The sequence below is a fragment of the Sylvia atricapilla genome, chromosome 15 (assembly GCF_009819655.1).
Source record: "Sylvia atricapilla isolate bSylAtr1 chromosome 15, bSylAtr1.pri, whole genome shotgun sequence".
NCBI classification, from domain to species: domain Eukaryota; kingdom Metazoa; phylum Chordata; class Aves; order Passeriformes; family Sylviidae; genus Sylvia; species Sylvia atricapilla.
The window spans coordinates 3915245-3941651 of record NC_089154.1 but is presented as its reverse complement, the minus strand read 5'-3'; the positions used below and the strand labels follow the sequence as shown (position 1 = coordinate 3941651).

The 26407-nt window shown below is 40.8% G+C and overlaps 1 protein-coding gene across 2 annotated transcripts; it reads left to right on the top strand.

Annotated features, from left to right (window-relative positions):
- The first annotated feature begins 23 nt into the window (after positions 1-23).
- IQCE (IQ motif containing E) lies at positions 24-26163 on the top strand. 2 transcript variants are annotated; one of them, XM_066329761.1, is made up of 22 exons: positions 24-463; positions 2195-2242; positions 2856-2898; positions 3838-3978; positions 4272-4403; positions 5376-5446; positions 5993-6106; positions 6695-6745; positions 7237-7307; positions 7516-7588; positions 7991-8040; positions 10611-10768; positions 11233-11288; positions 11605-11804; positions 12495-12599; positions 13340-13442; positions 15663-15758; positions 15978-16001; positions 16850-16945; positions 17988-18118; positions 18811-18926; positions 22957-26163. In XM_066329761.1, the coding sequence occupies exons 1-22, from the start codon at positions 263-265 to the stop codon at positions 23082-23084; spliced, it is 2208 nt and encodes a 735-aa protein (XP_066185858.1). In that variant the 5' UTR covers positions 24-262; the 3' UTR covers positions 23085-26163. The 2 variants fall into 2 exon arrangements, with proteins under 2 accessions (XP_066185858.1, XP_066185859.1); XM_066329762.1 differs by lacking the exon at positions 22957-26163 and adding an exon at positions 22304-22921.
- The last annotated feature ends 244 nt before the right edge of the window (positions 26164-26407 follow it).

The window sequence follows — 26407 nt, the reverse complement described above, 5'->3', positions numbered from 1 at the left end:
TGACCCGGGCTCGCCCCAGAGGCAGGCGGTGGGCGCGGGATGCTGCCCATGGTGCCCGGGTTGGAGTTGCGCCCTGTTCGGAGTTGTCCTGGCCCTCTCGGCCGGACGATCCCGGCCCGGTAGTGGAGCGGAGCCCTCGCAGAGGCCGCTCCGCCGCCCGCCGGGGTTTCGCTCCCTGCGGGGCCGCTTGGTGTCACCCGCGCTCCGCGGCCGGGCCGAGCCCTCCCCTGGCACTGCCCGCGGGCGCGCCGCGCCTCTGCGCATGCGTCACTCCCGCGGGTCGCAGCGGGTTGCCATGGTTACCGCGACCCGGAAGTGCCGCCGGGGGCCATGGCCGCCCCCAGCCCCGAGCCGGCAGCCGCGGCCCGGATGGGGCTCCGCGGCCCCGCCGCCCCGTGAGGCCTCCCGCCGCTCTCCCACCATGGCTCGGGGCCCCGGCGAGGCGGCCGCGGAGGGGGAGCTGGTAAGGAGTAAGCGGGGAGGAGGAGAAGGCCCCGCGTCTAGGCCTGCTTCCGCCCGGGCTCGGCTCAGGGAACGCTCCCGCGAGCACGGGGCAAAGCCTTGGAGCATCCCGCGCTTGGCAGGCCGGCGAGCCGGTGCCTCGGAGCGGGGCTGGGATGGCTTCTGCCGTCTCCAACCCGCGGGACTCTGGGCTCTGCCTGTGTCTCTCTGGCACGGCACAGGGGTGACTGAGTCTCAAGCTGTGCTAAGGAAGGTTTAGGTTGGGCGTTCGGAAGAAATTTTTCACAGAAAGGATGATTAGATATTGGAATGGGCTGCCCAGGGGAGCGGTGGATTTGCCGTCCCTGGAGATGTTTAAAGGAAGACTGGACGTGGCGCTCAGTGCCGTGACAAGGGTGACAAGGTGGAGTTGGGTCATAGGTTGGACTCGATGATCTTGGAGGGCTTTTCCAACCTAAATAATTCTGTAATTCTGTGTTGGCGTCTGTTTCCCACCCCCTCAGCAGCCAGAGGAAGGTTTGGAGCCCCTTTGGGAGCCCCCACGTTCTGTTGTTGCCTGCTGTAGGTGGCTCTGCTTGGGGCAGTTCTGCAGGAGCAAAGGGGCTGTGGAGGTTACCAAGCGATAGTGGTGGGGCTGTTATTGCATGTTTGTATCCAGGCAAATGTTTTGTTGTTACCATTTATCAAGGCTGAGCACCCTCCACGTTCTCTGATTGCAAACGTGATAGCTGCAGTTAGCACGAGAGATACTTCGGAATGAGACACCTTAAAATATCAAAAGTAATCATTGTGCTGCAAGGAGCATTGCCTCAGGAAATGAAAAACTGTATGGCCTGGTGTGTGAGGACACGTCCCTTATTGCTCTGAGCCAGCATGGCAGGCTCTTTAACCTGCTCTGTTGTCAATCCTTGCTCCTGTTCTGCCAGCCAGGGTTTCCAAAAATACTTCATCCCCTCCCCTGCCTCTTGCAGGCAGAGATCAGCATTTGTCCAAAGATTGGTGCTGAATGCCACAGAGTCAGCAGCAAGTGGTAAAGGTCTTTCTGTGAGGGCAGGATTCAATAATTTGAAAGCTAAGTGTAAATTTTCCTTCAGCTGTCGATATGCTTACATTTGAGAGGGAATCTTGTGGTCTTCTTTGTGTTTGTGGGTTTTTTCCCTCAGGCTGAGCACTTTCCCTTTTCAAAACAGGAACTGAACAATCCCATGGCATAGCAGGGATAGGACAAGCGAGTGAGGAAGGGAAGAGCTGAGTGAGTTGCAGCTTAAATGGTGAAGAAATTCACGCAGAGCCATCTGAAGGTTCAGCTGGTGTAATGCTGGGCACTGCAGTGCCAAGTCTCTGTGATCCAAGTGCAGAGTGTCCCTGCTTGTGGCACAGGAGTTGAAACTGGGTGATCTTTAAGGTCCCTTCCAACCCAAAGCATTCTATGATGGTTCATTTCTGAAGTGACTTTCACAATATCCCAGAACTGTTTGTATTAGTGCAATTGATGCTGGCTTTCACAGCAGGAGCCCCACCATCTTTCAGTGGCTTTAGCGTTTTCGAAAAATGGCTTATTTTTATCTTAAACAATTGACATTTTAGCAACGCAAGGGAAGAGAAACAGCAGCTTTGGTCACAGTGTTTCCTGTTTGTATTTGTTGCACTCCAGCTTTGTTGAATTGTCGGGGTTCTGTGTGTGTGTCACAAGCAGTTGTTCAGTAGCAAATGTCCTGTCTGTGTTTCCCAGGGAGATGACAGCCCGTCTGTGATAACCTGCGAGTCAGACACAGCCGTGGTGAGTGTTGATTAATGCCCCCAAAGACTCTGGAGTTCCTGTTGTATCTGTGTGATGTCGCCTTTCACCAAGCACCCCTCAGAGAGGAGAGTGAGCAGTGGCACTGCAATGGGCTTGAGGCACAAACCTCTAATTTCACATGGAATTCTGGCTTCCACATTCTCAGCACTGGGGCTGCAAATGATGTTTGGCATTATTGCTGTTTTAGCAAGTTGTGGGCTTAAGTAATCCTTTTAGAGAGTTTTAATGGAATTGAATAACTCCTTTAGCTAAAGGGTTCTACAGATCAGCCTCTGCTGTAGGATCATCTTGAATTTGCTGATACTCATATTTAATATTGATGGGAAATGTCTTATGTTCTGAGCAAGAATTGACAATTTACCTGTATAATCAGACTTCACTTGTCACCACCATAATTCTGGTGACCATTGCTGTGCCCAAATCTGCATATGCTCAATGCTGCTATATTTCTTTTCTATAGAAAATATTTTGTCTTATTAGAACAAAAGATGTTCATAGAAAATGGAGATTGAAGGCAATTTTGAGATTATATGATGAAATCTTAAGAGATGAGTATTTTCAATTCATAAAAAACATCCCATTTCTCTTTCAGAAGTTAAAGAAGAAGATTTTTCACAAGCCTCCAAAGTCACCAAGTAAGTGTTCCAAAACTTTTTATTCTGCAGTTGCAAACCAGGATACATTTGTGGGACACAGGAACTGAGAGCTTTGCTTGAGACAACATCTTGGTATTCTCCTCAGAACTACTCACTGCAGTGTGCAGGGCACACCTGTGTGAGATCTGTTCTGTAACCTGTGAAGTCCAACTTGTATCGACTAAAATAATTGACATTTATGGGTTGCTTGTAATTCTTGATTCTCCAGGATAAACGACTTTTTTTCTCATGTTATGCCTTCTGATGACAACCATTCTGAATTTGTTTCTCTCCTTGTTTTTTCTAAGAAATGCTGATACTTGTGTAGAGAGACTCTGGAATTATTGGAGCTCTCTACCATCCAGTCATATCTCTGTGTGTAGATTTAGTGGTTCTTGTTTCATTTGTTGTGATGGGTTGTTTTTATTTTTTTTTTCAGTGCAATGTTGTTATTATTATTAGATCTACAGCTTTAATATTTGGTTTGTCCTTTTTTTCTGGAATTTGTGGGGTTTTTTTCTATACTTTTCCATTTACTTTCCTTCTTAGGCTTGTAGTGAATGTTTCAAAGAAGACTTTACCCTAAAGTATTGTTAATAGCAGCATTTAGGTGTGCAGGTATCTTAAGGATGCCTCTCCAAACTGTACACATAAATATTTCCACATGTGTTGAGTCCTTCTAGTGTCACTCTGCCTTTTTCTAAGCCTCTTCATTTTTTGGAATTGTATTTTTTCCTGTCAAATGGAGTTTTTTGGTTTAGGGATTTTTTGTTATGTGACCGTTCCATTGCTACGTATAAACCAGTATGGAATATACTGTTAAATTCTGTTATTACAAGTAACAGGATTGAGTCTGGAAACTTTGAAGAACAAGACAATGAGAATTTTAGTGACATTGAGCTTTTGAAGGCAGCACTAAGATATTTTCTTTTGCTGTAGAGTCTCCCTACAGCTCGAGCACACAACTGTACCCTAAAAGAGCTGCAGCTTGGCAATCTCTGCAGGGAACGGGCAGTGCTGCTTTGGAGAATGCAGCTGCTAAAGACCCAGGGCAGATGTGGCTGGGATTGCTGAAACAAGGTATTACTATAGAAATGTTGTTTGCATTTATGGATAAAGTTCACTGTTGTGGACAGCTTAACATATCAACTGTTAAAAACTAGATTTCTGTTTGATTCAAGGTTATGTAGGAATCAATTTCACTGTTATTTATTTGGGTGGTTGGAGTCATCTGATCTTGAGCACTGGCATTTATAGAGGGAATAATTAACAGCATCTGGAGCTTTCCATGTTGCATTTGCTCAGAATAATTCCACAAATTTAATTCACAATTATCGCTGATTTTCACATTTTTGTTCCATTTCTCTTGGCAGGAATGAGCCATGCTCTGAAATCAGATGTTGACATGGGGCACATGCGAGCCAACGTTTCCAGCAGCACTCCAGAATATTTGAAGGAAGCTCTAGGAATGAAAAAGCCAAAACATTCTCGTTCTTCCAGAAATGGTAAACTCTGTAATGGTGTGGTAGATAAAAGTGAATGATCTTTTCCCCCCTCTAAAAACACATATTGCTTAAGATCTTAGCTTCAGTAAAGCAAGAGCCATTTTAGTTTACTAAAATATATGTGTCCAAATACGATCCATGAGATACTTTTTGAGATTCCTAAATGGGTTAAGGCAGGGATTTCCAATTTTTTTGAGCAATGAATCACTATTAGCTTTCAGAACTTTTGCAAATTGCCATGCATTTGCAGCTGAAAACGTTGCAAATATAATATGGTTCAATGGGACAGCTGTAGACAATTTATTGTGACTTCAAAACATAGTTTAGGAACCATTGATAGAAACCATCTGCTTGCCTGAAATTCTATGTAATTGACTCCTTTTACTTCTGTAGAAAGTGTTTTATCATGTGGTTGTGACATTAAAATCAAATGAGTTTTATGAGAAGAGCAAACTTTCAAAGTTTCATTTTGCTTTTCTTAAAGGAGAACTGTAAACTTTAAAATTCCACTTCCATTTAAAATGACACCTATACTTTTACTGGTGATAGACAGTTTCTGGCAGCTTTCCAGGATGATATATTTGTGCATGTTAAGCATAAATAGAAAAATGTATTCTAGACATCTTCTAGAAACCTTTTGTAAATAATGGATTTATCGGAATGAGAAGACTGCAGTCTTCTGTGAAGTTTGTGTCTTTCTCGAGATGGATATTTTAATATAGCACGAGAGAAGAGAATTAATTAGGAAAAAATTGGCTGCAAAATCTGGCAGAAGTTTTGTACAGTAACACTTTCATTTCACCTCCGTTCCTAAAATTAATTTCCTTGCTGATTTTTCTTCTTCGAGGAAAGAAAAAAAAACCTAGTTTCCACTTCGGTGCTGTTCTCGATATTTCTCTTTAACTGCAAAATTTCTGGTTGGTTAAAAATACCTCTTTTGGATCTGCTTATTTTACATACCCTTTCCTGTAGGCTACATTCCTGGAACTCCTGACTACAAAGAGAAAGAAGATATGTATGATGAAATTATAGAACTGAAAAAGGTACAGTTTCTCTAATACTTACAGAAAAAATGATGGCATTGCTCCATCCTGTACATGTCCTGGCCTTAATGATCCAGAATACTTTGATTTCTACAGCTTGGGAGATTCACCACATTTTTTGCATTTGTAATGTAGGGCTAAACTAAAACTTGTGTCTGTCTAAGACAATTTCACTGTGGTGATATGGTTAGAGTGAGTTTTCTGTAGAGGTTAGGGCACTGTATGAAGGGTGAGGACTGGGCTTGTTGAACTCTGGGGTTACCTATAGACAAAAAGCTTGGCTGTGGTTGATCATTTGTGTAAAGTTGCCTTTCTGTTAGATCTTTTCCTTTTATCTTCCCTCTGTCTCCTCCCTAAGCTGTCCTGTCCTGGTGTCTGCTCTGGTCCAGTGTGATGGTTTTGTATTTTGGCTGGTTTTTCCTCTTTTTCCATGTCATCTTTACCATAGTAGTTGGATTGACTTTGACATCAAAATGTGTTTCAGTGTGAAAACTCTTCATTTTCCTATTTCTGAAATGCACTTAAGATTCTTCTCCCCTCTTTTAGACGATACAAGCTCAGAAGAATGAGGGAGACAGAATGAAAACGAAGCTCCGTCGACTGGAAGAGGAGAACAGTAGAAAGGATAAACAGATTGAACAACTGCTGGATCCTTCCAGGGTGGGTATTTCTTGAGGGGATAAAAGTGAGGCAAAAGAGTAGGAGTTTGTGGTGTGGTGACTCCTAGGAGTGATGAGCTGGAATATGAGAGGTGCTATGAAGGGATTTCTGGTCTGTGCAGCTCAGATCAGCAGTGCTGCTCAGTTCAAAGGAAGATGATGCCAGGCACTACAGATAAGTTCATTTAGCACAAATACCATTAATTTCTGAAGGTAAAATAAAAATGTTCTCTCATTAGCAGCCCACTTGCTGAATATTTTGCCTGAGAGTAGAAGGAAGTTAACCTCTTGCAGGGTTCACACAGTCCTGAGACAGGAGGCAGAAGAGCAGCCTTGTCAGGCCCTGACAAAAAACATTTGTGATCATAGACTTGAATCTTAACTGAATTTCTTGTGGCTCTCACTGTGTGCAGACCTACATATTGAGAGGAATGTACTAACAGAAAGCTCTGGGTATAGGAAGCTCAGAATTTCAGCTGTTGGACTGTGAAGTGACTGTGGAGTTCAGGTTGGAAAATTCTGTGGAAAGAGCCAGCAGTAGAATAAAGTAGCAGAGTTGATCACTTGCTTTTTCTGTGTTACATTGCAGGGCTCTGAGCTGGTACGAGCTTTGTCAGAAAAGGAGACTGATAATGGATGGGTGAGAGTGTCTTCATCACTTCCTGCTTTCATTTGGTCTTTTTCCTGTTGCTAAGCTAAAACACAATTAAAAAATAAAATTAGATCAGAAAGAATAATCAGTTAGGGAATCACATAACCTTTATCTCTGTTAGCAGGTAAGGAGTCAGTAACAAAGATCCAGAATTAACATTATTTTGTCATTGTCTTGAGTCTGTTTAGGGAATATTCTCCCTACTGTTTGCTGCTTTGACTTAGGCAAGGTAATGGGCAGTGTTTTCATTTTATGGTTGTGTATCCATATTCTTAAACTCATTATGAAATCAAGCATCTTGATTTCATCAATGTTCCCTTTTCACAGGGTAGCAGATGTGTATGATTTACTAAATACTGAAATATGTAGAAATAAGTATATCTGATTAGGTACCATTTATAAAGACAGGGGCAGACAGGAACAGACCTGTGAAGAGATAGATTATTCAAGGACTCATGAGCTCTTTGTTCTTTCTGTAGGTGGTTACTGGATTAAAGCAGAAGATTGTCAAGCTTGAAGAGCAGTGCAAGGAGAAAGACAGTGTTATTAAGTATGACTTTGAGGGGGCAGGGGATAGAGGTTTGTGTTGGATGAGCTAATGAAGAGAATTGGAAATGCATTTGTGTTCTATTCCTTAAGGCATTTTAACAAAATTCCATGAACATTTTGGTAATTACAAACCAAAAAATTCTGAACCACTAGGCTGCAATGTCTTTGCTGATCTGAGTGGGTTATTTTTTGTGTTATTCTGTTTTCAGTGAATTCCAGGCCGACATGAGGACAAGTAATTTGGAAGAAGTGAGGTTAGCCGTGGAAACCTACTATGAACAGGTATGTCTGGCATGTCCTTCAGGGTGCATGCAGGACAGGAGGGTGGTCACTTGTTGAGTCAAAGTGCAAATGCAATGTTTAAGATAAATTTATTGTACCTTAGCAGCACCTGTCATTGGTAGCAGGTTTTCATAGTTATGCTCACAGCTCCAGCTGTACATACTGAAAAAAGGTTTTTCTTCAATAAGTTGAGTGTGTTAATGAAAAAGGGCAAGTCAAGAACCCACTGTACATCCATAAGTGTAATGTTGAAGCAAATATAACAGTAGCCTGATTTTCAGCAGTGGCATCATTAGTTCTGCCACTGCCCAGAGAGTTTTGTTCTGATTTTCACTTAATGAACAAATGTTGTTGTGGAAGCTGACATTGCCAATGCTCCTCAATGGAATCTGTATTTCACAGGTTCATCACCTCCAGCTCCTCCTGGCCAAGTCTGAGACTATGAGGAAAAAGTATGTTTAATTCTTCTGATGCAAGTGTTTGCATTCATGTGTTTGACACATCACTTATGTCCTGCTTTAACTGATGGAAAGCTAATACATGGGAACAGTTTTTATCATTTAGATTGCTGGATTTGCTTTTTGGTACTGCTTTGGTTGGCTTCACAGCCTTGAAATATGTCTTAGTCACATTTTTTTGCTTGTAGATAGATCATTTTGTGCGTGTGGAAAAATACCAGAGCTATTTAAAAAGTACATGATAGCGCTGAAAATTTATCTCTGTTACATCTTCCCTCATAATCACACCTATTCTGGCATCACTGGTAATTGAAACAAACTCCCTGCATGTTTTGCATTTCACACTTGAGTCAGTTCTGCTTCTTGCTCTAGAGTGTGTGCTGCAAAGAAAATGTTCTTGGAGTAAACATTATTTTCCTTTGGTACAGAGACACAGACTTAGTAAATTGTGCCAGAGAGGCTGGTACTAGTGCTTGTCATTGATCTGCAAGCCATGGGCATGGTGGTGAGGGTGAACAGTTTATAGAGGCTATACAAGTCAGAGCACAAAGGCAGAGGAAAAGCTCCACTAAGAGAGCAAATTAAAAGCATCAATGCAAGTGAATGTTATTTGAGCTGAAAAAAAGGGGTAAGAGTGTCTTGTAGGACAGTAAAATTCATTACCACACCACTTCAAGTTATACTTGACCTCCTAGTGTTAAGTACAGACAACTGTCTTCACATTGAGTGTATTTATTTAGATTGATAGAAGCATGTGAGACCTCTTTAGGGTCATTATTTATACTGCTTGTGTTCCCTAATTCACTGTCGCTCATGGATTGGAAACTGCAATTTGTTTTGTCACTTTTTAAAAAAAATAAATCCTTTTGGCTCAGGCCTGAAGTGAGCAGCCTCTTGAGGCTCTAAGCCATCACACCTAATTTATTTACAGGTGAAAATGAGTCATCAGGTCTCTTCCTTGTCCTCATTTATTCATAGCTTCAAAAATTGGTGGTCAGGGCAGTCTCTCTCCATTACGTGACTGTTGGTCTCTGCTGGAGAGGCTGAGCACTGAAATAATAAATCATGGAGAAGGTCAGGGCTCTGGCATATTGCAGGAGTTGTCTGACAGTATTTCTTTCACGATGCTTGTCTGCATTAGTTCTGGCTGAAGTGAATGGCATTTGGCTTCTCTTTCCCAGTGTTAATACTGAAATATGGTTATTTATAGGTGAAGCTGTAGTATCCAGTCATAGCTAGAAACTAACTTTTGAAGTCTTCAAAATGGACTGAAATAGATTTTTTTATTTAGATTTAGATGAGCCTAAAATAATGTCACTGAGTGGGTATGGTTATGGTTTCTATGATTCCTGTCACTACCCCATGTTGATGGTGTGTTGTGTTTTGGTTTTTACTCTTTTTTTTCCCTCCTGCCTGAGACAGCTGTATGCATAGTCATCCATGACATCTGGACAGCCTTGATTTGTTTGTTTAATTTCTGGAAAGGAGATCAGCTAAAAATTCATCTTTTCTCTCTAATACACTAACTGTAGGCTGTCTCCTCTTTTACTTTGTAATTATTCCAGTGGATGGGATATAAGATTGCTTCACAAACTGTTCTGTGGTTGTCACTGTCAGGGCCATCTGTGCAAAACTAAGTCCATCAGTTACTTCAGGCCTTTAATTCCAGAAGTAAGTTTTTAAGAATTTCTCATAGCAGTAAAGAAAAAATATTTCATCTCACTAAAAATCTGTTTTGTGAACAAATGTTACAGCTTTGCACATCTAGAAGATCAGATTTCTTCCCTCCTCTTATTAGAAAAAAAAAATTAAATCCCTGTAGTACATTTAAAGTAATTTTAGCACATAACAGACTTTCCCATTTCTGATATATTTCATTTCTGTATTAGCTGTATTTTTCAAATCTGTTCCAAATCTCTCTGGGGTTTATAGACACAAGGAGTTTCTTTTACAGTAGAGCACCATTCCCAGTTATCTGAAAATACACTTGGGTGTTGGATTTGTTTGAGAGTTATTCCATCTCTGTCTATCCCTCTCTCTCCCCACCAATCTCAATGTCTGTTAGTGAACAAAAGCCATTCAGAGCTTGCAGGTTGGCTCTCTGTGCTGGACAATTTTGTGGAGGAGTCTCACTGTTGGCTGAAGTGTTTTTCAAATCAGAGATTCACAGAGTGCTGGTAAAGCATTATAAGGTTGGTTAACAAAACAAACACAAAATGGGATAAACAACATTCATACAAATACCTTTGTGCATAAATGGAGCAGAGTGGGGGAGGAAGTAAAAGTAACAAGGGAATTTTCTATGTTTCAAAGTATCTTTTTTCTTTGACGCAAATTAAAACAATTGTGGCAGTGTTGAGCAGGATGATCTTTGCAAGCTTTTCCAGAAAAGAATAGGTGACTCCTAAGGAAGAAAAAACCCTTGAGAAATGTTATTATGGGGGAACTGAGGCTGCAACTCAGCCATCTGACTTGAATAGTCAATCTGCTCCACTCTTTTTAATGCTGCTTCTTTGTTCTCTGCTTTTAAGTTAACTCTCTGGTTTTGACCCCTTTTTTCCAAGTGCAGAGGGCAGAGACACCCAAAAACGACTAAAGGCACTGAATGCTGCTGTGCTGAGGCTGTCCAGGAACATCAAGGAATTGCAGGCTGAGAATCAGAGGCTGAAGGAAGATCTGGGTCATGTGCTGAGCAGTTCTCCTCCTCCCAGGAAAACAAAAAGTATGTGCTAGAAAATCAGTGGATGTGGGGCGAGGGGGTTGGGGACATCTAAAGGATGTGTGACAGCAGGACTCTACAAAGGTAGAAATAAGGGAGTTACAAAGGTGAAGATTGAGGAGTGGCAAAGTTGGAATGAGAACTTTCTTTCAAGAGTCTCTGATTTCTCCAGTCACATCTCTATTTCCTTTGTTATTGTCCCTGAGAATTCTAAACTGGAATTGGTAGAGGAAACTTTTTCAATAGCTGAAAACTAGTGAACAGGAGTGGCTTATATTGATTTTGGAGCTAATTGGTTTAGAAGTCAGATATTTTAAGCCCATTCTCATTTTTTCATTGGTAGATATTTGAAGTTGGCATTCAGAGATCTTTAAATGGTCTTTTGATATGGCTGAAGTTTTAAAAAGCAGGAACAGTGTTGCTGCATGGATGTAGTTACATGTTTAAAGCTTTGTTATTGTATTTAGATTACAGTGAGTGGAGCAGACAGAGGCTGGTGAGGAAGATTTCAGATCTAGAAAAAGTAAGTGGTCATAGTTAAGTGGCTTTCTCACCTGTCTGGGAGCAGAAAGTGCAGAGCCACTGCTTTGTGCTCTTGGCCTGTTGTCCTTCAGTGTCTCAGCCTTGTGCATTCTGCCTCATACCCATACCCTGCTGCCTGCAGCATGAGCCCTCCCTCCCTGATGTGTTTTATCACACTTGTTGTGTACAGATGCACATTTTAGAATTTACCTCCATTTGGTCTTTTCTCACGGCCTAAATAAAGTCATTTCATGCTAAATTTAATTTTCTTTTTGTGTTTGTGTGTGCTTTTTTCCATGTAAATTTACCCTGCTTAGAAAGTGTGTGCCTTGGAGAGCAGCAGGGTGTCCTCAGCTGATAGTGAGGCATCACAAGTTTCACCTTCACCTTCTGTGGACCTGGATCATCCAGCATCCCAACATTCAGACCATGGTGAGGAATGCTGTCACCTCCAAAGGCTGGTGAAGAAGCTGAAGAGTGATAAGGAGGAACTTCAGAATCTCCTGCTCAGTAAAGAGTAAGTGTGACTCTTGTTTGGGATGTTCTTCTGAAGGTGTGAGTTATTTCATCATTCCTGTTGTAAAATGATGTCATAAGTACTGCACATTTTCAGCTAGAAAATTAATTTTGAGAATCCCTTCAGTTTTTATTTTTAAAAGCTTCTGTATAATCCTACTTGCTTCCTAAAATTACATTGCAGAAAAAAAAGCCAGAGGATGGAAAATGAGAATTTCTGCTTGTTTCTAACACATTTTTCAAGGCTTATTTTTGTGCCAACCACACTGAAAACCTTTTGAAGGGTTATATGTTTATGCAGCACTTCTTGCTCATATTGTGCTGTAAAAAATTGCCTGGGTTTTTTCTTTTCCAACATGTTTTGTCCTGATCTCCCATTTGGAGTATCTGGGCCTTGGGGCAAGTGTATCTGGGCAGTGTGAGCAGGGACATGCCCACAGGGAGTGTTGGTGACACTCTGCCTCCTGTGTCACCTCTGAACAAAAATGCCCCATGAAAGCCCATGAGGAAGCCTTTTACTCCTCAGCAATGAGGGCTTGCACTTTGTTTGGTTTAAAAGGAAAAATCAAACATTTGGTGGCTTTATGAATTTGAAAAAACCCAATTGATTTAGAAGTTTCAAGAAAAAATAACTACTTTGTGGAAGTATGAATGTCTTAGATATCACTTAGATTTCCTTGCACCTTTGTAGATTAGATATCAAGGAGTTACTGCAGGCTAAGGCTGAAGTGGAGGTGGAGCTGCAGAAGTGGCAGAATAAGATGGCAGAAAAGAGTACAGAAGAGCAGACTTTAAGGTAAAGCATTTTGTATTAATAGATCCTTTTGGAACCCCTCTAAAAAATCTCCCAAAGTATAATTCTCTTTTGAAGTGGCTCAAGTTTGATAAGACTTCATCTGAACTGCAAGAAGCTGGGGATTCTTTTAAGCAGAAGTGTTTGGAGGGGTGGAGTAAGTTACTGGGGCAGAATTCTATAGAGTGCTTTTAGAAGAAGTGGAAGACTAAGTAGTATAGTAAAAATAAGATCTAAATAATAAAAATTTGTAAGATAAATGGAAAAAGCTTTTATGTTGGGCTCAGACATTTTTTCTCTACGAAAAGGTTGTACTGTCTTTACCTTAGCCTGTGTTTCTAGACCATTGCCTCTGTGTCATTCCAGTTACTCCTTGTGTTCTGTACAACTGTGAGTGATAATCCTGTGCAAGGGAGGCACAAAAAAAAGTGATTTCAATATTGTTTTGTGAGAAAGGACTTTGACTGATAAATATAAAACTGTAGCAGATCTAAATACATTATTAATAGTATCAAGGCTACCACAGGAACCTTGAGACTTCTTAATTTTAACATAAGGCTGTGCTATCACAGATTGATGTTATGTGTCTGATACTATGAGAGCAGGTATCATCCTGAGCAGTTTCCCTCTTTGGCCTTAAAAAACAAACCCAAAGCAACCAAGTGTTAGGAAATAGGTTCAGTATTTTCAAAGCAACAGAAAAGTTCTATAAGCCATAAATATCTTTGCTTTTCCAACCATAGTGAGGAGATCCAGAACCTGTCACAGAAAGTAGGGAAACTGGAGTTAAAACTGGAGGAAGAGAAAAGACAAATGGCAGAAGATACAGTGGAAAAGCTTAATAAGGTACAGCCACATTTTTGTTTGTGTTTTCCTTGTGCCTGATAGGGATTTCAAATGGAGCTAGTAGTGTAAAAAGCTGCTAGTTGTGTTTTTTCAGAGATGCATTAAATCTTTTCATAGAGATAATGATGGTTAACTCCCAATATTTGTTGGAAATAAGTTATTTCAATAGTTAACATGCAACTTAGGGAGTTTTTTGAAGCTGTTTTGTAAATGATCCTCTGCATTGCTGTTGCTTTTTTTTCTTGTTTAGTGTAATGTTGCAAAAGACTTAAACTCTTAAGGGTTTGGGGGTTTTCCCAATACTTAAAAAATGAAAAAAATGATGGTTACTTTTCTATTCTTACAGCATCTGAGGCCATTGCCTAATTTCAGTCTGATTTTGTAGATGGAGTGAGGGAGGTTTTGTAGGAGTTGACAGTTAGATAAAGGATGGAGACACAGGTAAATGTGCTCGCTGGCAGACTGGCAAAAGATAAAAAATCTCTTTTCAGTGTTTTTTTCTGCTGGCCAGGTGGTCACTTAGGGCACAAGAGCTGTCCAGTCAGAAAATAGTCACTTGGTTTTCTGTTAGGATGGAAGTGAGGTGCTTTTTCATGGGAAGCTTTACAGGATGTAGAACACTAATCATCAGGGAAATTGAGGGGGTTTTAATTGTGCTGCTGCTGGAACATAATATTTGAGTCAAGAATTAAGGAAGATGTCAATACAATAAAATAAGTGAACTTCACTTTCGAGTGAAGTTTTCCTAGAGTTGAAGTATTCATAACCTCTTCTTCCTTTTTTTCTGACAAATATATTAATGCATCTGTTAATCTTGAACAGTCTTAAATGTGGTTCTGTAATTGATTGGGGGTTTTGTGAAATATGTCTGAGCTTGATATCTTTGCAATCTTCTGTCCCTCTTCAAAGTGAGTTAATTGGCCAGTGGAGATGGATGGGCACTGACAGAGCTGCTTTCAGAGGCACTGTGGCCATGTTAATCTCATTTCACTAAATGCTGCTTGGAAATCATTACTGAGGATTTTGATTTGTACTTATAAATAAATAGACCCTGAAATACACGTAGTAAAAAATACTAATAAAAATGTCCAGTGGCTTAAGAGGGTTCTGGTTTCTGATAAAAACTCTGCCATTCTGTAGGTTCTCTTCTGTGTGTTACAGCCTCATGGATGTTAGAGGATGTTTTGAATACCAAATAACTGGAGTCTTTAAAAACAGCCAACAAACAGCTCCTTTTTCCCTCTGCAGACTATATATATTCTTGGCCAGTAACCATCCATTTATTGAAATGTTCCCATTATTTGTAATTATCACTAAGTTCCAACCAATTTCTCATTTTAATAGTAGGTTGTCATTTTTAATATGACATGATCCATTTGCTAAACTTAAGCCTGGAGCTCGGCGGTTTTAGGTTATAAATAAATGCTTTTCACAGAATCAAGAGGGTTTTTTTCAGAGTCTATGAAATCTCTTGTTCCTCTAGTTAAAATTTTACACCAACAAATTAAATTAGTCCTTTAAACTTGCAGTTAGCTTTTGTTTGGCAAGTGAGGTATGACAATTAGAGTGGGATAATTAGGGATCTAAAGGATCAAGTGGTGAGAGGTGGAATATGCAACCACACCTCAGGAGAAATTATTGGAACAAAATCTTGTTTTATTCTTGGTTTCTTCCTTTTTCCTCTAATCAAGTTATTAAGATAGGAGAGTAGATTTATGCCAATTTACATGAACCTGGTGCCATACAATGGCCAGCTCTCAGTAAGTTTAAAGGAATGATTATGGGGCCACAGTTGCCAGAATGAGGCATAAGAGACCTCTCTGGTTAATTAATACTTGTCTTTCCTGGAGAACTGCAAAATCAGATAACTTGATTTTTGTTCTCAGCCTGTTGATAACGCACAAATCATTTCTGAGCAGCAAAGCAGCAGGTTAGTGCCTTAGCAATGCACAGAAAAATAGGGGTATGTGCTAAAGGAAACTTTTCCATTCCCATGGCCTGCTGAGGGCTGAAAGGGGGCAGGGATGTGTTTCACTCTAAGAGTCGTCTCCATGATGAGTTTGAACATGAGCTGGGTTCAGAACTAAGAGTTTCCTCTTGAACTTCCTTCTGCCCTGCAGGCAGGATGAGCTCTGGTGCTGATTTTCCTGAGTCATTTGTAATCTGTTCCCTCACAGCTCTGTGTCTTTGCTGTGCTAAGTTAGAGATTCTCCTTTGCAGGCTCCACCAGTCTGCACACTTACAGGCAAAGGAAATCACAGGAAAGAACAAGCAGCCAAAGTTATCCAGAGGTACTGGAAGATGTACAAAACCAAGGTGAGATTCTCCTATCAGGGAACAGCAAGGACATCCCCCTCTGAAGCTTTCTCTTGTTTTAGCATCTGTCCACACATCTTTAAGATTATCTTGTTTGGGTTCTCAGGGGTTGGGACAGGTGTTTACTGTGGCTTTTAATCATTGGGAAAATTTGGCAAATCTTTATTGGCTGAGACTTGTATATATTTGTGGCATTAACATGGGCATTTTTCATTTCAGAAAGAAAAAATTGCTCTGGATGAGGTGAGTGTGTTTATAACACCCAACATAGCAGTACAACAGATTTAATTTGTATCAAAAGGCAAACAACCAAGACAATATTTGTTCTTCAGGCAGGTTTTAATCTTCCTTCTGACATCCTGATTTTGTTTAATGTATTTTTCAGTGTTTCCCTTTTGGTCTCAAATTTTCTAAACTTGTTTTTGCAAAAACTTATGAAAATTCTGAACAAAGTCTGATACTGACAGGAAGGTTTCTCTGAATGAGATAATTCTAATCATGATTTAATTTTCATTATAATTTTCAAAAAGACTTAAATAAGATTTGGAGCCTTTGCTAAGTAGAAATGTCTGTGAGAATTACAAAGATATTGAGGAGTTTGTCACACAAAGTCACTTCATGATGAATGTTTTGCAAAAGGGTTTTAATTAAACTGTTTTTTTTTTTTCAAAATAGCACAATGTAGCATCTTACGTTTGTTTCTTCCAGAACATTAAAAATCTGTCTTTCAGAAATTAGACATAATTCTTACCACGTGACACAAACACACTGTTCTAAGTGCTTTTTGTTGATTAAAACCCAGTAAAATCTCTGAGGGGAGTTGAAGGCCCTGCATTCAGTGTAATCACCACAAGGTCCTCCATTGGCTTGGTTTCTGATTGTGGCAGAGCATCTCAGAGCCCTCTGAGTAGCCAGAATCTCATGTGGGAATGGGAACGTGGTGCTGTGTTGGTGAAATACAAGCTGGTGCTGGCAGCTAGAACTTCAGTGATAGGATCAGTCCTGAACACCTCCCAGATGGAATTGAAACCCCAGCTCCTGGAGGTGGGTTATCTTTCAGAAGACCTAATGGCCACTTCTCTCCATGGCAGGCAGTTGTTGTGCTGCAGGCAGCCTTCAGAGGACATTTATCTCGACAGAAAATGCTGCTGGGTGTCGGGGTGCCCGATGCAGAGTCCCCCACTGAGGTAATTGTGGGGGCACGTGGGGATCCCAGCGTCACTCTGTGTTTATCTTGCAGTGTGAAGGACTTTACTTCCAGGCTTAATTGGTTGAATCACCTGGGGATTGTTTTAATGTGCTGCTTGGCAACACCACTGTAATTCTAGAAAGATACTGAGCTCATTCCCTGGCTTCCCTTCTTACTTTCTGTAGTTCACACTTTTTCTTAGAAGTAAAGCTGTAACTTCTCAGCCCTGTGGCCTGTAAGACTGTAACTAAGTCTTTTTTTCCCCCTGGGTCTCCTATCACATAACACACCCTTTAACTCTTTAATTTGGTGTGCTGTTCAAAGCTTTACCTGCTCTTGAGGGTTCACTACTCAATCACTGGAGTAACAGATAAACTTTTTTCACCAAAATTCAGCAATAGGAATCTGGAAAACATCTTTTATTGGATTGAAAAGTCAAGGAGTCTTGGTAAAGCATGCTCAGCCCGAGGCTTGGTGTCCTCTGTCATGTCCAGTTTGCTCCAAATTAATTAGTTCTGAATATGAAAAAATTTCCTTACCAATTAAACATTCAGTTTCTGTAAATCATTTGCCAGGTTATATAAATATCCTTTGGACCTTTAGCAGGCTATAGTTAATTTGTAATTCTCCATCCAGGTTGTCCATCTGATTGCACTTTCCATGCTCTTTGATTCTGATAAGCTGGTCCAGTGTGGGAGGATTGAATACTTGGCTTGATACAAGCAGAAGATAAATCCATTATGAAGGTTGTCTTACCTCCTTAATCTTCAAAAGGTTCCCTTCCTGGAAAATAAATGAAGTTTCCTTGCAGGTGTCTGTTCTTTCATTAATTGAATGCTGATGCTTCAAAGCTGATATGATGATCAGATTTGCATTTCCTGCTGATTTAGTCTTACAGAACCTTAAAAACTGCAGACCAAAAGATGGGGATGTTTGTTCTACTGCCAGTTTCACAATCAAGAGTGAGATTGTGAAAGGTTCTGTCAAGCTTCTGTGCAATCTGTAAAAGGTCAGTTTTCTTTAATCTGATTGCTTTGCAGGACTCCTGCCTGTCTTCCATGTCAGACTCCTTGAGCTTTTCTTCTGATTGCAAGGAGAGAGATGAGATTGTGACATTCATCCAGTCCATTTTCAGGGCTCACTTAGCACGTACAGGACTGCTCCAGGAGAGGTAAGCAAGGAGTAGATACTTCTGCAATGTGCAGTAACAAAATCATTTTTATTACAGGAGAGGAGTATTTTTAAAGTAGAATTTTAGTGTGGGTTCCTTGGCAGAGAAGGAGAACAAGGCCATTGTTGCAAAAAAGACAAGGGATAGCTTGTTTCTGAGAAGAGTCAAAAGATGTGCAGCTGAAAGGAGCTTTGTGGCAGCAGGAGTCTTCCCATATCCTGCTGCATGTTCTCTTCCATAGCAGTGAGTAAAAGTAAAGTGAAATAATCACTCTTTGGAACAGAAAGGTTACTGTTGTTATCACACAGATTGCTGATAGATTTGCTTAATGTGTGAATCTGAAGCCCTGACATGTGCAGGTGAAGGGTTATGTGGGGGAAGAAGAGGGAGAAGCCAGAATGCCATCAAGTCACTTAGCTCAGGCAGGGTGCAGGGATTTGATTACTGCCTAGGTTTATGGTGACTCTGTCTTGAAAAATACTTCCTTTCTCTCCAGGGTTTACTGCTCTGAAAGTTTTTAATGTTGGCTGCCATGGTTACAAGGAGAGTTACATGGCTGTCACCTCTGTTTAGTGTCTGGGTTCACTTCTGCAAGTGAAAAGCAGCAACACAAGAAACTTTGCAGCACAGACTGTGGAGAGAGACTGCAAACACTGTTCTGTGCCTCATGCTCTGAGTGTGTCTCTTTGCAGGCCCTCTGTGCCCGGTGGCCCCAGTGAGGAAGCAAATCCTGCAGTTTACATCCCAGAGAAGAAACCAGGCTCAGCAGCACTCCAGAGACCTTCAGTCCTCACATCTCCTCTTCCTGGTAATCTCCTGTGTTCAAAAGTCTGGGTGTTTTGAGTGGGTGCATGCACAGTTTTATAGAGAACATCTGCATGAGCACACACATGTGCATCCTTGTACTCCATGTGTGGCTTCATCTGGTGATGTTGCTTCTCCTGGCACGTGTAGTTCCCCACACAAAAAAACAAAAGTTCTGGCAGTCTCAGCACCAGCTCTTTCATAGTTCTTTGTCTGTTTGTCCCAGCTGTGGTTTGGAAGGTCTCTGTGGTGTGAGTGGTAATTATTGAGGGAATGTGGTGTTCCCCTGTATTGCCTCTCTGCTTCCTTTTCAGCCCTGGAGCTGGAGTATGGTACTTCATTTTGGGCCCTTAGCCATAGAGAAGCTGAGAGCATTTCCACCACCCTGACTTAGCTTCTGCAGAAGACAGACAGACATCTGCTAAAAAGAGCCATCCTGGGCAGCCATGTGCATTTAGTCACATTTTTTTCAGCAGTCTTCAGCTGATGCAGTAAAGGGAAAAAATGAAGTCCTGGATAACATTGCCAGCAAGTACTACTGCAATACAAACTGAGAAAATCTGTCTCTTTTATGGCTCTTGTGCCATTTGGTTTTCTTCTTGGATTCTTTATTGCTGTTTGTGAGAAGATGGAGTTAAAGCCAAAGATGCTTTTAGGAGGATATTAGAAGTACTGAGTAAGAAAGGCAAAACAGTGCTGCAAATAAGACATGCAGCTTCAAAGGAGTTAAATTGAAAAGGGCTGGTTCTGTCCAGAGTGGGATATCTTAGGCTTTTATGGACCAGCTGGGGAAAAAAGGAGTAACTTTGACTATGACCTGACTCAGTTTTTTTGTCAATGAAAAGCTGCCAGTCCCTGCAGGCTTGCTCAGAGACAGAGAATGCTGTAAGCAGTGAGGCTGTTTCTCTAATACAGGAGGTGGGGAATGAGGCAGATTTGCAGGGCTTGTGAAAACAGAGGTCACACTTCAGTGGAAGAAAATGTGTTTAAGAAACTTCACGGTGTTCCATATTCAGAGGCACATTCTACTTTATGAAGGAGTAGGTAGTACTTGCTTCTGAAGATGTTTGAGTTTTGAGTGGATGTTTGAGTTTGGTGGTAGTATCCAAGAAAAAAATAGTGCTGCAGCACCCTGTTTGGCCTAAGCTCTACTGCAGTAGTCATTATTAGTGTGCTTACTCTAAAGCCAGAGTAAATCAGTTGTGAAATTCTACTCCAAGAGAAAGAATGCCTTAAATGCTTAGTCCCTCTAAGACCCAAAGAGGAGTGTAAGATGAGGCAAGTCCAGTAAACACAGTCATATGAATACCAGCAGAGCACAGCTGCTGTCTAGCTATGAAGTCTCCTAAGCTGAGTTTCACTGCAGATCATGGTGACAAGTTGATGAGTGAAGAAGTTCTGGAATAGTTTATACTGGAAGAGAGAGAGAGAGAGGGGAAACCATACTTTCAAACTTTCTTCCTTGCAGTGCTTTCCTGGTGAATATCAAAAAGGATTGATTGGGAGCAGACCAGATTTCGTTTGCTGCTGATTTTATGAATGTGGGAGATGTTTTCAAACTCTGGGATGAGGACAGAATGTATCCAGGTGGTTGTGAAGAGGCACACTGGGGATGTGCTTCTGTAACTGCACAGCTTCCCAAAGACTGCCTGGCACTGAGCTCTCTGAAGTATTAGCTCCTGGTGCATGGGAGTGTTTAACCAAAATCTCCCAAAAGATGAATTGGGAAAAACCTCCTGAAACAAGGAGAGCATCCTGGTGTAAATGCAACCCCCCAGTGATCTGTTTGGTTTATTGCCATGTGGATTTATGTAGCTTAAAGTTAACTAAAAGTTAAAGTTAACTAGAAGTCCACCCCCTGCTATTTCTGCTCATGACTGATGCAAAAATCCACTGGCAAAATTGGGGTTTTGATGGTAAATTGGGATGTCAGTGGTCATCTTGCAGCTTGGGAAGGACATGAGACAAGGAGCTTGTTGAGCAGCTGAGTGATTTAAAAGCAATCAAATCCTTACAGCTTTAAATCATACAGCTGTTGAACAAGTTCTTTCTTCATTTGTCCCAACTCCGTTTATGCATTTCATGACCTCTGGGTCTTAAAATGATCTTAAGCTTTCAGTCAATATCTGTATTGCAATAAATCATTTCAATTCACTACCCTTTTGGCATTATTTTAAGAACAATGGGGAAGATGAAAATGTGTTTGTGAAAACCTTATACATCTGCTACAATTAATGTGTATATAATCCTGGTGTAGCATTTCAGACTTATAATTCATGGTTTGCATCAGGTTAGATGTCTGTATTTTCTAGGAAAATAAAATTTTATTTAAAAAGTGCATTATTCAGTGCTGCTTTGCTTGTCTTTAGGATGTGGAGATTTTATAAAGCCATTTCTGCTGTTTCCCATGAAATGAAACAGATATTAACGATTCAGCCTGTGAAACTTGGTGTTGTGTTTTTTGTTTTGTTCTGTCAGGGGAGTGACAGGAAGGAAGAATATGTTCTGTACATGCACAGCAATCTTGATAAAAGGCAGTTTTTCTCTTTGCACATTACTGACCACTCTGGCTGCAACTGTTAACTTTATTTCAGGCTTTTTTGGAATCATAATGAATTTACATACAACCCTTAAGTCTTATCAGTGCTTACCCTTCACAAGCACCAAGATAAAGTTGATATCAAACTGAAAATGAGGACAAGAAAATCTCATATGTCAGGAGTAGGATATAATCAAGGATGATTTGGATAATATTAAGGTATTTCACATATAATCATGTGTTTCCTTGCTTTTTAGGCTGAGGTCAATGTAATGTAATGGCCTCCCTGCATCCCCCTTGCCATTCACAGGCTCTGTCTGTCACTCTCTCCCTATTCCTGGGCCAGTTGTGGTCCCTTTTCTTTATTCCATGTTCCACTTTCTGTGTATGCCTGCTCTTCCATACCAGGCTGTTTTTTTCCAGTATCAGGAATCTCTTACTTCACAAGTAAGAGATTCACAATCTCTTACTTTACAAGACCCGTGGCAGGTCTGTTCTCCCTGGATAATGTTCTCTGTGTGCCCTCCAGTTCAGGTCACAACCTCAGACTGTGGCTTCTTGCCTGTTTCCTCTTCCTGCCACAGGTTGTCTTGATTTGTTTTCTTCTCTGGGATAGTCTTTTCAGAGAATTTATGTTTGAAACAGAAAACGAAGTGGAGCTGAGGGAAGAATATTGTGCTAGAAGGTATTAATAGCTGAGGGGAGGATATTGTTCTGGAAGGTATTAATAGCAGTCATCATTTAGTTCCTACATCTCTTGCACAGGGGTTAGAAGTTGCTGGTTCTGCTCTTCTTGTGTCAGGGACTTTGTACATACTCATTTTATGCCTCTGATTCTCCAGTGTTTGCTGGAATCATCAGGAATATCTCCTCACAACCTGAACACTTCTTCAAACACTGAAATGGCTGAGACACATAGAAACACATCCAGGAAAATAGTAAAGAAACAAAATAAAAAAAATAAAGGGACAAACCCTCTGGTGTGGTCGCTGTTTTTATTGTCATTACAGTAGAACAGCACATGAACAATATTTTGGGTGTTTTGCATGCATAAGGATTTAAGACAGTGACTTCTACTTTTTTTGCATCTATTTCCCTTTGTTCCATCTGTATCTGAGTCAAGTTCTCATTGTGACCTCTCTGCATAGTTTAAGCTTGGGTCAATTTTTCATTTTCTGGCCATTTAATAAATCTTTGGTTTTGACCTGCAATGACTTTCAGCATCAAATGGCTTTACTTGGTGTGTGTAACCCCTTGCAAGGATTTAAAGGCAGTAAGAGATCTCATGCATGGTCAGTGTGTCAGCTCAACCCTTGCTGTGCACTCTGGCTCATTAAAGAGGAACAGAAATAGCTCCATGCATAAAAAGATCAGAGTCATCCATAACTGGCTGGCTCCAGGTAAGCTTAATGGCTCAGAGACCACCACACTTGCACAAAGGTTTGTTTTGGTCAGTGTTGTTTGCTGATGACTTTGTTTGCTGGAATCATTTCAGGCAGGTGCTGCTCTGCTCCCTGTGTGCCCCTGAATGAGACTTACTCCAACGACTCTGAGGATGAGGATGATGATGTTGTTGTTGTCCCTCCCTTGCTGCAGGTGAAGAAAAGCTACACCCACTTCTGAGGTTTGGTATCAGGCTCTGGTGATCTTGTGTTATTTGGTTCATCAACAAAACTGTTTGTACCGAGATCAAGCATATCAAAGATGGAAATAAGGGGAATATCAGCCCCTTTTTAATGACAGTTTGCATGATTGTAGCCACAAATGAGTAATTCTTTGATATGTTGGCTAAAAGCCATTGACTGACTGTTAACCTTACCCTCCTGGTACACAAACAGTTTGGATTTAAGAACTCAACCAAAACACTTCAATGTTTTGCTTCACAATAAGGATTGTAAATTCAGTTGCCAAATTGAAATGAAAGCAATAAAGCCTTAAGATATTTAATGTCAAACAAAGTTGTGTTTCAGGTCAACTAAAATAATTTCTTTAATCAGAAAGTGGTCAATGACATAACTCCAGTTTTTAGCCTCTGTATGGAAAGGGGTACAACTGGTATTTGTTATCTGTGCTTCACTATTTAAAATTCTTACTGTATCATATTTTAATATCTTTTTTGATTATTTTTGTATTGAACATTTACTGTCTGTGCAGACCTTGTAAAGGCTTTTACAAAGCTATCTCTTTGTCATAGGGCTATTCTAGGCCCACTGTATCAGCTGGGTTTTCTTATTTATTGGCCTTTTCCATGTGTGTGTATGATGATTTGTGTTGTACTGTTTTGTGTTGAAATGTCTGATGACATAATCAGCTTTTGGGATTTTTCAGGACAGGTGTGTAATAGCAGGAGTGTGTTGTGAAGGGATACCCTTGTGAGTGTTTTTTCTGCCTAAAAAGTCACAGTTTATGTATGTTTTGCAAGGTCAACTCTTAATGTTTAAAAATACTTGACAGAGCAGCTAGAACTGTCTGGAATGTTCACCTGACTACATTGCTCCTGACTGATCCAGGCAGTTTGGTTTGGGAGCAGAAGTGGTAGGTTGGATTAAAACAGAAATTAGGATCCAGAAAAAGCACTCACAATATAATTATCCATGGAAAGACCAAAGGTCTGATGGGCTTTTGAGAATTTAATCAGAGGGAGTCTTTCCAGATCTGCTCTGCAAACTCTACTTTTGACTGGATAGTTCCTACTGTTGCACCAACATCCTTCAAAGACATTGAAATATGTGTGGGTTTTTTTAAGGTGAACTAGATCAATCATGATACTTATTGGAAGGGGAAATTAATTTTACAAGCACGTGGTGAAGGTTTTCTGGAAACACTAATGGTTTCTTTGTCATCAAAGAGTAATAAAGTCTGCTGCAAACAGAAAGCACACTCTTAAATATAAGATTTTTATCACCTTTTCTAAATTAAAAATCAGTCACCACTGTTTCTCAGAATACCAATAAGTCTGGGCTGTCTCAGTTCTGTGATTTCAATGAAGCACTATCTGAGCCTTATCAGAGTTTGTGCCAGTACTTGCAGCCAAAGAGGAAACTGGATGGCTGCAGCACAATGCAGCTGATTTCATTTAATCCCATCGGTGGAAATGCTGCCTGTGCTATTTCCAAAGGCAGTTTTGGGAGCTCTCCATACCCAAAGCAGTCTGAAGAATGTCATTTGCACTCCCACTGGGTAAATTTTTCCTGCTGGTGCTTTGGTCACGTGACTGTCATCTGCAGGAAGGATAAAAAAAAATATTCATAAAAGAAAAGGGATAGAATCCTTCTGGTAGAAGCTGGGATCTGTCTTCTTCATTTTCTGGAGGTCAGGTTAAGAAGGGTCATTTTGCTAAATGGAAGCTGTGCTGTACTGTGTTGTTGTGTATAATATTTCAGGTCTGTAACTGTGACTCTGTCATGGATCTCTCCAGAGAGTAACCAGAGATGAGGTCTGACACATTAAAGGGAGAGTGTGTAATATGTCAGGACCAAGGCTGTTACCAAATACCTGCCTGGCTGTCATCCTGTGGGGAGAGACTGGGGCAGCAAATGCAATAAAGAAAACCTTCTTTTACTTTACTGTGCTGTAATGAGCAGTGTGACAGTATTGGGAAGCTGAGACAGAGCAGAAGGGCTTGTGTTGGAGCTGAGCATGTGACCAGCAGCAGCACTGTCAATAGACAAATTCTGGGATAAATGGGACAAAGGACCTTGGGATGACCCAGACTCAGGCAGAAACTGGGGTGAAAAGGAGCAAGTGTTTTCTGGGGTGAATCAAAATGTGTCTAAAACTTTCTAAATTTGGGGGTGCTATCTCCCAGCTATCAAAAAAATCTGATACTAACTTTGAAACTCATGTCTTACTTTGGAAGATAATTATGTGTTCACTACTCATCAGAAGCTTGATGTGGTACAGTAGGAAGAGAAACCTGCACAGTATTAGCCTAATGTGTTGTTCTGTTGTACACTGTGATGGAATGTGTTGGAGGGAGTAGAGATTAACACTAGGGTTGGTTCTGTGGTTATCTATAAATGCCAGCACCCGTAAATCTGGGAAGAAGTGTGGCACAAAGAAGGAAGAAAATGTTAATTTTTGAATAAATGGCATTTTTCCTCAACAGGGAACTGAGGACAGTAAAAATCAGTGTGGCTCAAACCTGCCAAGGTAGGCCCAATACAAACACAGTTCTTGAAAAACAGCTCTGTAAAAAGCCCTGGAAACCTTGTGGGGGTGTCAAGGTCTTGAATTAAAATTAAACTCCCCTGTATCTTGTGTAATCTAAAAACACACTTTCCATTCTGTCGATATGGAATAATGTTTCTGACTTAAAACCTTCTGCAGTTTGCAGCAGTGTTAGTTAGAGGTTGTGTGTGAGGGCAGGGATCTGACTTTAATGGGACCTTATCTCTCTTGATCTCTTTTTGCCCTTAAGTGCCTTTGCCTGTAAATCTTTACTGAGGCATCAAGACCTGAAAACTGTATTGTTTCCTGCATAGCTCTAAAAATAATCCCTGCACAGGCAACTTCTAATGTAGTCAAAATGGAAAAGGATTAATCTTGGCATATGAGAGCACCATTAATTTTTATGATCTTTTTAATATTTAGAACTGCGCAAGTATTTTATATAATTTATTTTGGGATCTTTGAAAAGCGAAAACAATTGCAATGTATTTTCTTTGAGCTATTGAATTTTGAAATAAAGTTTATAACCGAATGTTGATGTGTTTGTTCTGCTGCTGCTGTGTTTTCATTGCCCCACTGGCCTCTGCTGCCCACTCCTGTTTTGTCTTTGCACTTGGGCTGACCTTTTATCCCTGATTTCCTTCATGGACAGTAACAAGATAACTGAAGCATGTAGGGTGTGAAATTTCTTCTTTCTTCTTAGCGCAGGTTCAAGGTTGTCCCATCAGGAATGAGCAGTGTTCCTGCCCAAAGCCTGGTGAAACTGAAAGAGCTGA

Coding starts and splice junctions, on each gene's coding strand:
- IQCE (XM_066329761.1), top strand. CDS start 263: ATGCGTCACTCCCGCGGGTCGCAGCGGGTTGCCATGGTTACCGCGACC. Junction 5,447..5,992: donor AAATTATAGAACTGAAAAAG/GTACAGTTTCTC, acceptor CCCCTCTTTTAG/ACGATACAAGCTCAGAAGAA. Junction 11,289..11,604: donor AGATTTCAGATCTAGAAAAA/GTAAGTGGTCAT, acceptor TACCCTGCTTAG/AAAGTGTGTGCCTTGGAGAG.